At 38.1% G+C, this 16,255-nt stretch overlaps 1 protein-coding gene and 1 long non-coding RNA gene across 2 annotated transcripts in view; one reads left to right on the top strand and one right to left on the bottom strand.

Moving 5' to 3' along the window:
* Window positions 1-6,149: 6,149 nt before the first annotated feature.
* Window positions 6,150-16,255, bottom strand: part of LOC108516800 (interphotoreceptor matrix proteoglycan 1-like) — a 69,649-nt gene continuing 59,543 nt past the window's right edge. Inside the window, exons 8-12 of the mRNA XM_017854445.1 lie at window positions 14,489-14,547; window positions 10,596-10,615; window positions 8,558-8,805; window positions 7,137-7,213; window positions 6,150-6,254 (exon numbers count right to left, since the gene is read on the bottom strand). Of these exons, the coding sequence (XP_017709934.1) occupies window positions 8,618-8,805; window positions 10,596-10,615; window positions 14,489-14,547 (267 nt within the window). The 3' untranslated portion in view covers window positions 6,150-6,254; window positions 7,137-7,213; window positions 8,558-8,617. The remainder of the gene's footprint in view (window positions 6,255-7,136; window positions 7,214-8,557; window positions 8,806-10,595; window positions 10,616-14,488; window positions 14,548-16,255) is intronic.
* Window positions 15,326-16,255, top strand: part of LOC108516801 (uncharacterized) — a 59,743-nt gene continuing 58,813 nt past the window's right edge. The window contains exon 1 of the long non-coding RNA XR_001881933.1: window positions 15,326-15,470. This is a non-coding gene — a long non-coding RNA (uncharacterized LOC108516801). The remainder of the gene's footprint in view (window positions 15,471-16,255) is intronic.

The raw sequence follows: 16,255 nt of genomic DNA, 5'->3' as shown, positions 1-16,255 counted from the left end.
CTGGTTGAGTTCAGAAGTGTCCATTTTTGGGCTAGGAGAGAGGCTTATTGCAAATTTCTTTCCCTGCATACCTACATGTAATCAATGTGGTAGTTGGTACATCACATGAGGTGGAGCTGATTCAAGTTTTTCAGCACTCTCATTTTGATGAAAGTGTTTACCAATAAGGGACATTGCCCTACACGTGAGGCTGGAACTACGTGGGTACCAGCACAGGGAGGGCACATATCCTCCAGGCATTTCCTGTCTGAGATGACAGTACTGACAGGCCTAATAAGGTCGACAGCAGTTACAAATAGTTATGAAACTGCAATTATATGCCAGACACTGAGCTTAGCACAGGAATTTTTTAAAAAGGAATAAGAGCATATCTTTTTACTTCAGGAATTCAGTCTTGGAGGGATTCCAGACATGCATAGCAATAGATTCAATTCTGTATGGTCAATGTTTGATGGAGGTCTAGATGACTTTTTGCTGTGGAATCAGGGAACAGATGGTAATTATAAATCCTTTTCAGGGAGTGGTTGGGGAAAACTTCACAGAGAAGGTAGCATGTTAGCTGAAACTAAAATATGAGTTGGAGGTCATCAAGCTGGAAGAATGGAAGAGTATTACAGGGACAAGAAAAAATAACTGGGTAAAAGCACAAGAGCATGACAATGAATGACAAATTTTGGCAATGGTGAGTGGTGTGACCAGAAATGATAGCCAAATACTGCTTTTAGAACATTGATTTGGTTCTAAGGTTTTTACTAGACAGATTAAAAAGGGAACTAGATTATTCCAATAAACTCTGACTTTCATGGAGATATTGTAATACAAATTCATTCATTCACTGCTTTAATTCATTTAACATATATTAATTTTTAATATAGCATCTGGCTGGACACTGCCAATATAGGAATGAATAGAGACAGATGACTGTCCCTGACCACATGGAACATTAGCAGCTTGGTTTTATATTGAGTTCATTCAATTTAGCTCATGTCACGGATTCCTTTTGACAGAGTCAAAGGCTGAGGTGAGATAAAGAAAAGTTGGAAGTGTGTTAATTTCAGCATATTACCTAGATGGGCAATAAAAGACAAAACAACGCCCAATAGCACAGTAGCTCTGCTTAAAGCTTGCTTCTTCACTTAAAATACTGCAATTTATTAAGAGACTGGTTTCTACCGTAAATGGAATGTGTTGCAAGTGAAAAAGTCTGTAATTTGGGAGGGAGGACACTAAAGAACTTCTCTCCTGATAGACTAGATGATCATTCTAATGAGCTAAAAGAGAAATGTATTGTCGCCTACACACGTCTAAACCAAACCAAACCACAAAATTTTTTTTACCCTGTGAATTGGTACTATTTTTGAACAAGTTGGATACATGTTGTGTGAAGGACAGAATATCAAGTTTCTCCTATATGTGGCTGACTCATTTTTACGAAATAGGAGTGATCTTTTTGAGATGAAGTCTCGCTCTGTCATCCAGGCTGGAGTGCAGTGGTGCGATCTTGGTTCACTGCAACCTCTGACTCCTGGTTCAAGCAATTCTCCTGCCTCAGTCTTCTGAATAGCTGAGATTACAGGCATGCAGTACTACGCCCGACTTATTTTTGTATTTTTAGTAGAGACAGGGTTTCACCACGTTGGCCAGGCTGGTCTCGAATTCCTGACCTCAAGGGATCTGCCTGCCTCGTCCTCCCAAAGTGCTGGGATTACAGGCATGAGCTGCTGCGCCCAGCCGATAGGAGTGATCTTAACAGATAACTGGCCCTACAGAAAAGAATGGCTTGGGTTCAGCTACTATAAAAAACAGTAACAATAGAAGACCCCACAATTCTATGTAACATGCCAATTCTTTTAGTGTCCTAGATGCATATTTTGCAAGTACTTTATCTCAGAATTAACTACTAAGTTAAACTGCTGAAGCTGAAAGATTTCCTTGAGTGCTTTACTGAGATTTTAATGGCCTGGTGGGTGTTTGGTGACACTAACCTCAAAAATTTTCCAGGCTAAAATTATCTCACTGATACTGTGGTGCAGGATTTTGGAGCCCTAATTTTCATTTTACCTGTACTTGGAAAAAAGCCAGAATTGTTTTATGAGAGAGGGAAGCCTTGTTCTTGTCCAGAGTGCCCCTCCACTTCTTTTTTTGTTTGTTTGTTTTCTATTTTCCATGTATAACTGTCTTTTTATCAGCAATGCTTCCCAGTTAGGGTTTCCAATTTTCATTGAGATATGTCATTTCTCCTCCCATTTGGGCTGATTATGAAAGCATATGGATCTGCTCTTGTCAATATGGAATATTTGCACTCTAGATCCAGGTCAGCAAATATAACTCTTCTTGCTCAATACAAATCAAAAGTTCAATTATGAGATATAATTTTTACTTATAGAGCATTGACTGAAGGTCAGACAGCACAGCTATTCCTCTAAATAATGCAAAATCAATTCTTGAATTAAGGCAGACTGTCAGCACCTAGTGCCTCCCGGAAGTTCTGTAATGAACTGGGCTTTGGCATTCATTGAACATGTCCAGGGGGGCCTTAAAGGAAACACCTGACACTGGTTTTACACAGTAGGAAGGTTCACGTGGACAGGACATGGTGCACTATAACCCAGACTGTCCTTATGAGAATTCATCAGATACATTTTTCTCCTAAGCAATTACCATGCTGTATGCATGCAGATCTATATTAGGTGACTGATTATATTTTCCTCTTTACACAGCCTGTTAAGAAGCTCAAATCATGAACCACCTAAAGCAAACCTATAGAACTCTGTGATGTTTATTTTGTATATGATTTTTCCTACAGTTATTTTAATAAATGTATTGATGTGAAACTTATAACACATAAAATTAACTATTTTAAGGTAAATGATTCAGTGGCATTTGGTACGTTCACAATGTTGTGTGATCACCACATCAATCTAGTTCCCAAACACTTCCATTTCACTAAAGGAGTAATCTTTGTTTTTCTCTCCGTTTTCCGTGTCCATGCTTTTTTTTTTTTTTTTTTTTTTTTTTTATTATACTTTAGTTCGTAGGGTACATGTGCATAACGTGGGGTTTGTTTACAGCTAGTGATACTTAATGCCATGTTGTGTGCTGCACCATCAACTCGTCAGCCCGATAATTGCATCATTTATATGCATGTATAACGTCCGCCATGCTGAATCCTCCCTCCTCCCCCCCCCCCCCCATGGAGTAGTGCCCCAGTGCGTGATGTTCCCGCTTCCCGGAGTCCAAGTGATGCTCAGTTGTGTCAGTTCCCACTATGAGTGAAACATGCGGTATTTGGTTTCTCTTCTTGTGATGTTTGGCTAAGAATGATGGTTTCCAGCTGCATCCATGTCCCTACAAGGACAGCAAATCATCGTCTTTTGTATGGCGTGCATATTATTGCCCATGGTGTATATGTGCATTTTCTTAATTCCAGTCTGTCACAGATGACATTTGGGTTGGTTCCAGTCTCTTGCTATTGTGAATTAGTGCCGCAATAACATTACGCCGCTGTGCAGTGTGTCTTGTAGTAGAATAATTTATATCCTTTGGGGTTATACCCAGTAGTCGGGCATGGGCTGGGTCATATGTAATCTAGTTCTAATCCTTGAGGAATTGCCATCTGTTTCCTAATGTTGCTAGTTGTACAATCCCACCAACAGTGTAAAATGTGTTCCTATTCTCCACTCCTCTCCAACACCTGTTGTTTCCTGACTTCTAATACCAAACATCTTTTTTTTGTATTGATCCATGTCTGTAAATCACTATAAAACTTTTTTAAATGATGTTGGATTTTAATAAGCAAAATTTAAAAAATTTAATAATAAGCCACACTGCAGGATATGGAGGAGTAGTAGGCAGGGTATATGAGGAGAACCAAGGAGTCACTTCGTGGAAGCCCAGATGTAGGAGTTTCAAGAGCGGAGTGGTTAACAAGAGTCACGTGCCAGAAATGTCAAATAAAAAGAAGATGGAAATGAGACTGCTAAATTGATCAATTAGGAAGTCATCTGTGACTTTTGTGAAAGTTACATCCCTGCTTTGTGTGGTTAGAGGTGAAACCCTGTGGTGATTAGGAGGTGACATAATAGAGACTCAGAAGCCTAGACAATTTGGAAAAATTGACAGAGCAGTGAAATAGAGAAGAGGCTGTGGTTTGAGGGCAAAGCAAGTTTGAGGTTACACTGTTTGCAAAGGATGGAGCTACTTAAGCCAAATATAGTATAATAGATGTAGAAAACTTGAATAACGATCCTGGCTGTGCCACAAGCTATGATATGACCTTGAACAAGGCACTTCATATTCTAGCCTTGGTTTTCTCATTTGTGAAACACAGAAGCTTAACCAAATCATCTCTAAGATTTCTTCCAGCTTTAGTGTTCTATGGTATATTCATGAGTAAAAGAAATGTATAAATAAAATGGAAACAGTAAAGCAATTTGAAAATAAGATAATGCTTTCATCATATACTATTATTTTTATTAATCTAGCTGAAATGCTAATCTTATAAGGAAGTTTTATGATAGAATGAAAGAAAAGTATTCAGTGAGTGCTTAAGATCAATCATTTCACGAAAAGTTTTGTTTTGTTTTGTCTAACCAACTCTTAAAATAATTTGGATGCCGAAATAGTGGTTGATGTGGATTGTGGTTAATTATAAATGGCATAAATTCTTCGATATTTCTCCCATCAAGAGAGAAGGTCTATGTCCCCTCCCTTTGAATCTAGATGGGCTCTACAGCTGCCTAGCAATTAGAATGTGATGGAATGATGCTGTTTTTAGGCCCTTGTGATATTAGAACACTGACACTCTGAACTCAGCTCCCATTCTGTGGCAAAACCCAAGCAACCCTGTGGAGAGACCTGTGGTGAGAAGAAATGAGGCCCCCAGCCAACAGCTCTGGGTGAGCACTGATTTGCCAGCCAGTGAGTGAGCCGTTTTGGAAATGGATCTTCAACACCAGTTGAGATTTTCCAGCTGACACAACATGGAGCAGAGAAAAGCTGTCCCTGCTGATCCCTGCCCAAATTTCAGATTTATTGGCAAAATAAATGGTTATTGTTTTAGGCCACTAACTTTAGGGATGGTTAGTAATGCAGCAATAAATAACCGTGTCAAGAAGTTAACATTTATTCACCAATAATCATGTAAATGAAATCCAATTTGTGTAAGTAATTCTTCTATCAGGCCATATATGTATTCCCTTGCATTCTGTAAAATGGCATAATAATTGCACAGTGTTTATGAGGAAAATACAGTTAAGGTAGTTCACTCAAAACTTGTAGAATTTTGTGGAGCCCTGTAACTAAAACAATAATAATCTTATTAAATATACCAGTCATAGCAAATCTCCAATGCTATTTGCATTTATAATCACAGTACATTCTTATCAGCCTTGTATCCTGGGGCTTGTGTTTTTTACTTGTACTTTTACCACAGAGCTCTATAGAATGAAAATAATAGGGGTTCTTGGAGCCACTAAATCAGCTACTTTTTGCACTAAAAAAAGGCTCTCTGCAAGATTTTTGGTCGTTTTCTTCCCTAATGTCTTCATACGTTGCTAAATATTTCTCTTTAACTGTGAAAAAGTTTGATACTATTGCCTCAAAATTAACCTTCTTGGAGATTCAAAAGTGAATCACCAAGACTTCAGTGTTGACTGATATTCTTTCTTACTTACACATGTGCTAATTTACGCTAAAGAAACACATGTAGCAGAACAGACTGTATCCATAGTCGGCATGTAAGAGGCACAGGAACACATATAGTGATTGTAAAGGCCCAGTCCACTGTTGACATGGCCGCTTGTCATGGACTTGGGCCTTAGGACCTACCTTGTCCTCATGGACTCTCAGTTTCCAAGCCCAGAGGAGATTGTTGTTCTGGATGAGCAGCAGTTGGTGCTGTTTTGCTTTCAGCCTCCTTCACCAGTTCATTAGAAAAGGGCTGCCAGAGCTGGCTGTGGGACTGGGAACTAGAGCTGAAGGGAAGATGCTGTGGATGTCCTCCTCTGCAGAAAGGGTAGTTCAATGGACTGCTTTTCTGTTGGAAATGCTGGTGGCAGTGAACCTTTTCCTCAGTTGAGGATGGCTTTGTCACTGGTCTTTGAGGCAGTGTCATAAGGGGATTCATCAAAGAGTATGTTGTCATCTAACATAGACTTTGTGAGAAGAAACTTACCAGGTAGATCATGCTCTGCTCCATCCACTATCTCAAGCTGGGGTTCAACAAGAGGAAGTGTTGGACTCAAAGTAGCATCCTGAAGAATGAATTTTGCAAGACAGATGTTGAGAAGGATGTCTATGTATATAAGAAGGGCTATATCCATATTTTAAAATTTTCCTTTAAATTTAAGCAAACTATTTTGTAGTTGACTTGAATCTACTATGGAGGAAGGTTCTGATATAGAAATATATTCTAAAAGGGTAATATCCATTGATACAGTGGTAAAATAAGATCTATTGCTTCTTGGATAACTGAATCTGCCTGAATAGACTTAACTAACAGCTAAGATACTTTGATTTATGTCAATCATGTTATGAATTATTTCATTTTAGGAGGGAATAAAGCTTAATTCAGCACTTCTATTTATGAGCACACCAGTGACAACTTCTGGCATAAATTAAATAAACATAAGTTTAAATTAAATCCAAAAATTATTACTGAATTTATTATTCACTTTTAAAGACATTAATTTGCATTTATCAAACCCCTTAAATAAATACATAGGTAAATCCTTAAGACATGACATAAAACAAATTTATAAAGTATGATCGTGTTTATACATATTTCTGAAAGTCAAAGTTAAATAATATGTTCTGCTTTAATTATTCTTTTCAGTTCATGAAAATGTGTTTGTTTCATTAAAACAGAGGCCATCCTGATTCTAACTGAAACAAAATCTAACTAAATTGAAGGAAACTTTGAACTTTGAGATATTTGAAATGCAAGTTGTATTATATTTTATTAATACAGATACTGAAAGTGGGTTAAGCAAGTGCTGCTTGTAAAAAACAGAAAAGAATATAATTAGCATTGCAAAGGGGATTTTGCTCTGTTCAGTTCCTAAGCTGATTTGTTCTTTGATGGAAGGTTTTGAGACTTTGTTCCTATTTAAAGAACAAAAGGACAACAAACTCACCTCTGTTGTATCAGCAAAAGATGTGGGCAGCTCTGATTGGGTATCAGGACCAAAGGCTGGCAGTGATCCAGCAATTTCTGTGGGTAAAAAAATCACAAGATTTGAGTGTATCTTTCCTTTTTCTTTTGAGGTTGGGGCAATAAAACAGTCCAGGTTGAAATATGCAGAATAACCAATCCTTAAGGAGTAGTACAACAAATCATTAAGAAACCAGAGGCATAGAAAAAAAGGTCATTAATCTGAATGATATATTGAAGGACAGATGCAAGGGGTGCATCTTGCATGTTTATGTGATAAGAATAGCTATTAAGGTGGATTTTTAGGGTGTTCAGTTTTATTCTATAGATTTGGACCAAGCAGGCTGACTAATTATCTAGACCATTGGGATAAAAATATGACTAAGCTGGTAATAAACAAAATGATTAGAATAAATACTGGAACCAATGATCATTTTTGGCAAACTTTCAGCCTAAAGCCTGATTCTCAGAACGCCAAAGAGGGCTCAAAAGAGAGAAGCCCCGAGTATCAGGTTGTCTCTGAGAAGCTTCTGAAGTTGACCTTTTCTTGCCTGTGAATTTCCCTGGCCCTTCGTCTTGTCCTAAGAGACTTTTATGAGATTTTCTAGTGGTAAGAGTGCCTATCTTAGGCAGAAAACAGAACTGGCAGAAAATGACAGTTTCATGTCGTGTTGTACTAAATGGCATTTCCAGTATCCATCTACTTTGCCATTTACTGAACCTACTGTGGACTTCCCTCTGAGGATCCTGAGTGTGCCTGATGATCTTGTTGACTTCTTTAAATCCACTCTCCCGTCCTCTCCCTGCTACTTTCTGCCCCAGAAGTTTGAATAATATGGGCTATATCAATGGTTCCTTGTGCTCTGTCTTTGGCATGGCTTACAACATTAGGCAACACTTCCAGTCTGGAGATAGTAATGAGGCTTGCTGCTTCTAGCCCCAGGGAACTCTCCTAATCCTTTGTGTACCAGCAAACCTTTACAAATGGTCCCTTTATTAAACTCTCCTCAAATTATACTAATTTGAATGTGCCATCTGTTTCTTGCTGAGATTTGACCAATTGACTAGATGAGAGAATCTGTTTAGATTGTGCCAGGGTAACAGAACTGTCTGTGAGTTCTTTTCTCTGCCTTGGTTCCACTGGCTGTCTGCAGTTGACTTAGAACTGAACTGAAACCCTTGGATTCTCCTAGAACTGCCCTTGGTAAGAAGTGGGTACCAAAGACATCAAATGAGACATAGGAAGGAGTGAGAAAAGCTAGAAATGATACCATACATGTTCCCGTCACAGTAATGATTGACTTTAGAAGACCCAAGTTAAAATGACAGTTTCCATGAGACATTCACATTCTTAGTCTCTGTCAAAATGAGAATAAACTCAGAACTAAGCAATCACTAACTGACCATCAGTGAACTGAATTGTCCCCACATCCAAAGATTGCTCTTCCTCTAGTGCTTTGCTGATCAGCCTTTTGAGGTCTGTAGCTGTGAGATAGATCTCTGGTTGCTTGTCCTCCTCCATGGTTCCACGATAGACTTCCTCACTTTCAATTTTGTTGGAATCAAAAGACAGGAGGTCACTTGCAGGGCTTTTTGCTTCTGCACTGTGTCTCTTAAAGATGGCTGTAAGTTGCATCTCTGTGGAGCTTGAGCTGTGGATAGCAGAAGACACATTCCCCACCCAAAGCCATTGTTACATGCCTTGTAAAGAGAGTCACTAGGTTGCTACAAAGCTTCAGGATAGCTTCCACATCTTTCCTGATGGGCTCTGAGAGAATATCCCACTTTAAAACATTTCAACATTTATCAGAAACTTAAAATATGAAAAAAGAACAAACACATATTTTGGTTCTAAAATAGAATGGCAGGAGGGAGTTCAGTCCACCACAAAGAAGGATTACTAACTGAATCAAGCGACTATAGATTTTTACCTCAGGTTTTTTTTTTTTTTTTTCTCGACAGGGTCTCACTCTGTTACCCAGGCTGGAGTGCATTGGCATGATCATGGCTCACTGTAGCCTCGAAGTCCTGGGGCTCAGGGGATCCTTCTGCCTTATCCCCCAGCATAGCTGGGAATGCAGGAAGGAGGTGGGCTAATTTTAAAGTTTTTTGTAGAGACAGAGTCTTGCCATGTTGTCCAGACTGGTTTCAAACTCATGGCTCAAGTGATCTGCCTGCTGTGGCCTCCCAAAGTGCTGGGGTTACAGGACTGAGCCACTGTGCCCACCTAGGTCTTTTGAAAAGTGTTTTAGTCAAAAGTTGCTGGTATTGACCACTATTTTTTGTGATCTTGTAAGTCATGCCATACCAGTCAGGAAGAAGGACAAATTATCCTTTCTTCTACAAATAGCCTCCTTTAGGAAGGTCTATGAATTAGCAATGTAAGATATAGCAGTAGGATAATAGTATGTATATATATACACACACACTATATATAGACTATTGTATATATAGTGTGTATATATATACACACTATATGTATGTTAAAAAGTCCAAATTACCCTTCTATATACCCACATATATGTTGTAACCAAGTAACCAAGTCAAAGGTTCAGTTCTTAAGGCTATTTCTTTTCTACTTTTTTTCTAAGAAGTATTTTTTATTTAAAAAATACAACTTTAAATGAAACATAACACTCTTTTCCCTCAAGCTGCTTTTAAAATAACATCTTAGAAGGAAGGTGTGAGAAAAGAGAAAGATAAGCAGTACATAGGTAGCTGTATTTATTATCCTATTCATTAACTCAAAGCTTTTTTGCATGCAAAAATGAAACAGGATTCTCTACATCTCTGCCTTCAGGAATCAGGTTTTACCTTTAGTTCATGTCATAAATCTATACAGAGTGATGTAGAAGTGTTTTAAGGCCACAGAAACTGATCACGTGTATTCCTGGTGGTTTTTCAGAGCATGCAATCATTTAGAGTCTATTGTTTGTTATTTCACTAGTCAATTACAGAGCCAAAGTTGGGTTCTTATTACTGAGCTCTCCAAGGTATAGTGAGTCCTTTTCTCAGTTCACATTGACCTTGGAAAGGAGCAAATTAGTTTCTCTGCTTTATTCCAGACTTAGGTTGATTTCATGTATGTGTGTGCTTTCAGATAGACAACTGCCCCATACAAATGGCATTTAAGAAATAAAGTATGCTTGCAGCACAGATATGTGTTTTTATTTTCTAACTATACCTTGAGTATGACAAAATCCTGTTCAGTTGATCAAGGAAATGTATACCTATATACCACATAGTAACTTTGATTAGAGAGTTTTTTTTTTTTCTTTAACTACTGGGTAATTGTTCAATTACTTCCATTCAAATAAGAAACCGTCAAAAGTAATGGGCTTATCCCAGACATTATATGTAAAATTATTTGTGCAAAATCAGTATATAAATTTGGGGAGGGGAAATGTACTATATTTCAAAACATAAAAAAAGTCCAAATTACCCATCTTTTCTTTCTTTGGTCTTCATTTCATCATGCACAATGGAAACATGAAAAAGAGAAAAAATTTTAATGACATTTATTGAGACATTCAATGAATTATTTTATATACAAAAGAAAAAAAATTTCCTTCCATTGTCTCTTATGTTTGTCCAGAGCTTTGAAGGAAACATATAAACTGCCATCAGAATTTGAATGGAAACTTTGAGAGCGATATGAATCTAAGGAAGTAAACATCATTATATGTTTCTGATTAGGATTTGAGCCTTAGTTCAAAGATTATCTGTACTTTTGGTCTTCTTCTTAAATTCCTTAATGTCTTCATATTCCACCTAAAGAGCTGGAAATGTAGCCTATATGTTTTACATTTTGGGTGGTGCTGGTGCAGGAACATTTTTAAAAAGTACTTTGTAAATGGATTTCTCAGTTCTTACTGGCATTAAATGATTAGTTGATTCTTGAAGATAATTTATCTGAGGCAAAACCGTGGAACTAGTGTTTTCTTGACTGATTATTTTTTGAATTGTTGTAATCAGTAAGCTTTGAGGGATTGGTCCAATTCACCATGGGACAGCTTGCAAGAAAAACTAAAACTTGTTTACTGGGTGAGTGGTCTATACCAGAACGTTTACATGCATTCTCATTTAATCTTTTCAGCAATGTAATCCCAGCTTCACAGAAAAGGCAACAGGCACATAGAAGGAGGTGTCAAATGGGAACTGCAGGGTTGAAACCCTGGCCTTCCTGACCGCAAGCTTGGCTCATTTTTCCATGCTACCACCTGCTTGTGCATGAAAAAAGACCATTTACTCACCAAACTGATGAAAATATTTTGGACTCCTTTGGACATATGTATGAATTCAGTTTAGTAGTTATGTCCAGCTTTCTCCTTTTACATTTCAAATGGCAGTTGCTGCCAAAGACACTCTACACATGTGATAGGATTGGGGTTGTTGCCCTTTCTGCCTGGACTATATGAACTAATTGAACTTTCATCCCCAGATGTAATGTGACTGAAATGTACCTGCTACAGGCATACCACAACCCTCCTTCTGAGGCAAGGAAGAGTCTATGACTATCTAACTAGTGCTGCTGTATGGGGTGAGACCTCCTTTTCTACCAACCAGACACTCATCCTGCCTCTTGCTTGTTTTCAGCAATAGTTTGTAATCCACGAGGTTCTGTAAAGAGGCCAGGCTTCCTGGGTCAAGACCCTAGTCCTGTTAATTTTCAAATAATTGTTTCATTGAGGTATCATTGTGATAAACAAACAGGACATATTTCTGGTATACAATCCAAGAATTTTGGTGCCATACACCTATCAAACCATTACCACAATCAAGATAGTGAGCATATTAATCATCCACAAAGCTTAGTCATCCTACTGTGCCATTCTTCCCCTCCTATCCCTATCTGCCTCACCTTCCTAAGCAACTGCTGATCTGTTTCCTGTTACTATAAATCGGTTTGCATTTTCTAGAGTCTATTATAAATAAAATAATGATGTACTTTTGTTTGACTTCTTTCACTCAACATAGTTATTTTGAGATGCACCCATGTTGTTGTGTATTCCAACAGTTCATTTCTTTGTTGAGAAGTTGTCTATGGTAAGAATATGTGACAATTTGTTGCCCTGTTGATAGACATTTCGGTTATTTCCAGGTCTTGGCTATTAAGAATAAAGTGGCTTTGAACATTTGTGCGCAAGTATTTGAAGGAGTATACTCTCTAACAGGACTGCATGATTGTTAATAGTTTTCTGCCTTTGCTGAGAGATAAAGCAATATTTAAAGTGGAATTTTCATTGTTCATCCTCATAATTGTGTTAATGATACATTCTAGCTACTTCCCAGTCACGTTGAATTCAGTGAAGTCACTGATAAAAAAGTACTTGTTAAATTGTAAAGCAACCTTTATACAAATGAGCTGGAGGAAGGTCAGTACCAGGAGACTCACAGGGTCTTTGGTCTTCTTCAGGGATCTGGCCCACAAAAAAGCAATTTCCTTAATAATATGTTTACTTTATAATATTGTGAGCATCATTATTAATGATTACAATTTTGTCACTGTCATGAGCATATTATTTATTGTATTCAAGGGCCAAAATATTTTATATATCTTTAAAATATTTACCTTGCAAAATTTCATCATCTAACATTTGGTTTACTTCTAAAACATATTTTTTAAACACTAGTTTTTCATTTATTGAAGGGAAGTGGATAATGAACATTTTAACATTCACCAAAAGAACTGTTCCCATCATTTCCTTCAGCTTTAAATTAAAAATTTGTTCTTCCACTGCAGTGGTTTATTCAGAAAACGTCTGCATTTATGCAGAATATTTTTCTATCAACTTTTATTTTTCTCTAATCCATCTGATTTCACAGAAAATACTACAGAGCAGCATTTTGAAATAAAGAAAAATGAGTCTGCTTTGGTAGATATTAAGGGTTTCATCTTTTATAACTTTCACTTTTCAGTATTTCCTTTCTCTGGAGTTACACAAATCATAAGGGCCTGATAGCTTTGGAAGAAATAAACCAAGAGAGCTCCCTGCAAAGCTATTTCTTTTTCTGGGCCTGTGGAGCCCTTGCTCTGTGCATCTTCTTGCTTTAAGACAGTAGGCAGTGAGGCTGGGCGCGGTGGCTCACGCCTGTAATCCCAGCACTTTGGGAGGCCGAGGTGGGCGGATCACAAGGTCAGGAGATCGAGACCACAGTGAAACCCTGTCTCTACTAAAAAATACAAAAAAATTAGCCAGGCGAGGTGGCGGGTGCCTGTAGTCCCAGCTACTCAGGAGGCTGAGGCAGGAGAATGGCGTGAACCCGGGAGGTGGAGCTTGCAGTGAGCCCGAGATCGCGCCACTGCACTCCAGCCTGGGCGACAGAGCGAGACTCTGTCTCAAAAAAAAAAAACAAAAACAAAAACAAAAAACCAAAACAAAAAACAAAAAACAAAACAAAACAAAACAAAAGACAGTAGGCAGTGAAGGAGCCAGAACACTTCTAGGGAAGCCCACTCTCCTTGGTTTACAAAGCTCGTTTGGGGCAAGAAATCTCATTCTGCTCACACCAGGACTGACACTTACCCTGTGGCACATTTTAAAAATAGCACATTATGAGTTCACCTGTAGATGTTTTGAAAAATGAGAACTTAAAGAAAAGATTTAAAAATTATTTCTCCCAATCATGAACCCACATGAGAATGTTGTGATGCTGATGGATACAGCCCTCCTTGTGCCAAAGATGTGGGAACATGGTTAAACCCTTTTTAGTGTGGCACTATCTTATGATCTTATGTTTTTATTTAAAATTTTAATTTAATAATTTTTGAGTGGTAATAGAGTACTATGAGTCAGATGTCAAAATGACATAAAAGGTATATTTTAGAATGTCTTGCTTATGCTCCTATTCCTTTCCACCTCATTTTCCCAACTCTCCTATCCTGATAGCGATGACTTTTTATTGTTCACTTATCTCTCTTGGGCAGCATGGTTTGTTTAAATAGTGATGCTATTTAGTATCCCATAGGAAACCAGGCAATCAGACACCAAGGCAATTAATTGCTACTTTGTTTTCATCTGTCTCTACTGAGGTAGTTTCCTAAGAAGCTCATTCATAACCACATGGCCAAGGACAGCAGATGAGCTCTCTATAGAGAGCAGTATTTCTGATTCCCAGAAGGAAGGAATACAGCTCCTGTGCTACCCCTTAAGATCACCTGGAGTCATGTTCTAATTAGACAGTTCCTTTATCTGAAACATATTCCGTTTCCAGGATTTGGCAGAGCTAAACAACTGGGGAAAAAGGACCTTATAATCCTCATGACATTGCTTTTAAAAAAGGATAGGAAGAAAGTAATTTAAACATTGAGAAGAGTTTGATTCTCTTACTTACCTAAATCCTAACACATGGATTTTTTTGAATCCTGGAAGTTTCTTAAATATCTTTTGCATCTGCAGAGAGAAAAGCATTTATAAAATACTCTTTGGTTCTACTGGGTCAGTTCTTGCCTAACTGAAAAACCTAAACACTTTTGATGAGTTAGGGGAAGAGCTGAAAATGGAAAATTATTATTTTTTCTTTTTAAAAAAATCTCTCCAAATTAATCAGATGAAAATGAAAAATTGAAACAACTAAGGAGGCCAAACTCTTTGTTCCTAGTGATTTCCAAAACCAGAAGAAAGTATTTTCCTATTTATTTAAAAGCTGTAACTGGGTAGTTCTGATCTGCTTTTATGGTTACTTTAAATATAATATAAAATAGCTTTAAGGTGATATTTGAAGGAAACTTTTTTGTTGATAGGAGTTTTACTTATACACATAGAGTAATATTTTCTGACTATAATTATAACTAGTGGTAGCTATAATATTTTAATTATGATATTTTCTGAATTAATGATATGGCTTGGAAAATATAATGTGAAAGGGATGATTACATTCAAAATGGCTGCTGCACCTAAACAAAGTGGTAGAAATAGATTCTAATCTAATAGATTAGATTTCCTCTTAGATTCATATGGACTTCACAATAAATTTTCTTAATTAATTTGATCTTACTAATGAGGCCTGTTATCATAATATTTTATAATTGACGTACAATTGCTCCATCCTATTCCTGTATTTACTTTCTACTTTAAACATAAGGAGCCATCGAGTTTTCACCTTCAGCCTCCCTGCTTCACACACTCTCTCCTTTCTTCTGGAAGCTCTACTGTAGATGCTGTGCTAGGCTCTGAGGACACTGTCACATGGACAAGTACTGCCCCATCCAGCTTTCCCGTTGGAGACTGAGAGGCAAGAAAGACTAAGATGAATGGATAGTGGTTGAGTAGTGAAGTTTGGGAGAGAAAGCAGGGTGAAAGGTGAGACTGAACAGGTGAGCAAACACCCATCCCTTTCCTCTCTTCCCTCTCCCCTCTCTCCTATCCTTGTCCCGAGGGGATCTCATTTTCTCCAATGACTTAATTGATCAGTGATACACGGCCTTGAGTTCTCCACATAAATATCCCAACATTTGCCACTGAGTGAATCTGCCCAAACCAGGGCCATTCTCTTCTTCCCAAATCTGCCTTTGTCCTCAGCCTCTTTGCCTCAGACGGGGTCATGAACCCCGATTATCTTCCATGCTAGTAAGTGCAGCATCCCTAGATACCTTCCCTCCTACCCCCCACATGCAGCCACCGACTCTGGTTGGTTTGAATTCCACAAGGCCTTTTGTTTTCCCCATGTTCTTATTCACAGGGCTGGCACACCCTCCCTGAACCAATTGTCAACCAGAAAATGTTTAAATTTACCTACAGTCTGGAAGCCCTGCCCACTTCAAATTGTCCCGCCCTTCTGTACCAAACCGATGCACTTCTCAAATGTATTTGATTGATGTCTCATGCCTCCCTAAAATGTATAAAGCCAAGCTGCACCCTGACCACCTTGGACACATGCTCTCAGGACCTCCGGAGGGCTGTGTCATGGGCCATGTTCGCTCATATGTGGCTCAGAATAAATCTCTTCAAATATTTTACAGAGTTTGACTCTTTGTCGACAATGAGGACAGTGTTTCCCTGCTTCCACAATTAAATTCTGTAACCATCCTCTCCTCCAACATACCTTTTAAATCAGAGTGGCACACCCTCCCTATCCCCACTCCTGCACTGCTAAAATGGG

This window comes from Rhinopithecus bieti, unplaced genomic scaffold (genome assembly GCF_001698545.2).
Source record: "Rhinopithecus bieti isolate Rb0 unplaced genomic scaffold, ASM169854v2 scaffold_39383, whole genome shotgun sequence".
NCBI lineage: Eukaryota > Metazoa > Chordata > Mammalia > Primates > Cercopithecidae > Rhinopithecus > Rhinopithecus bieti.
This window is presented reverse-complemented; position numbering and strand designations above follow the sequence as displayed.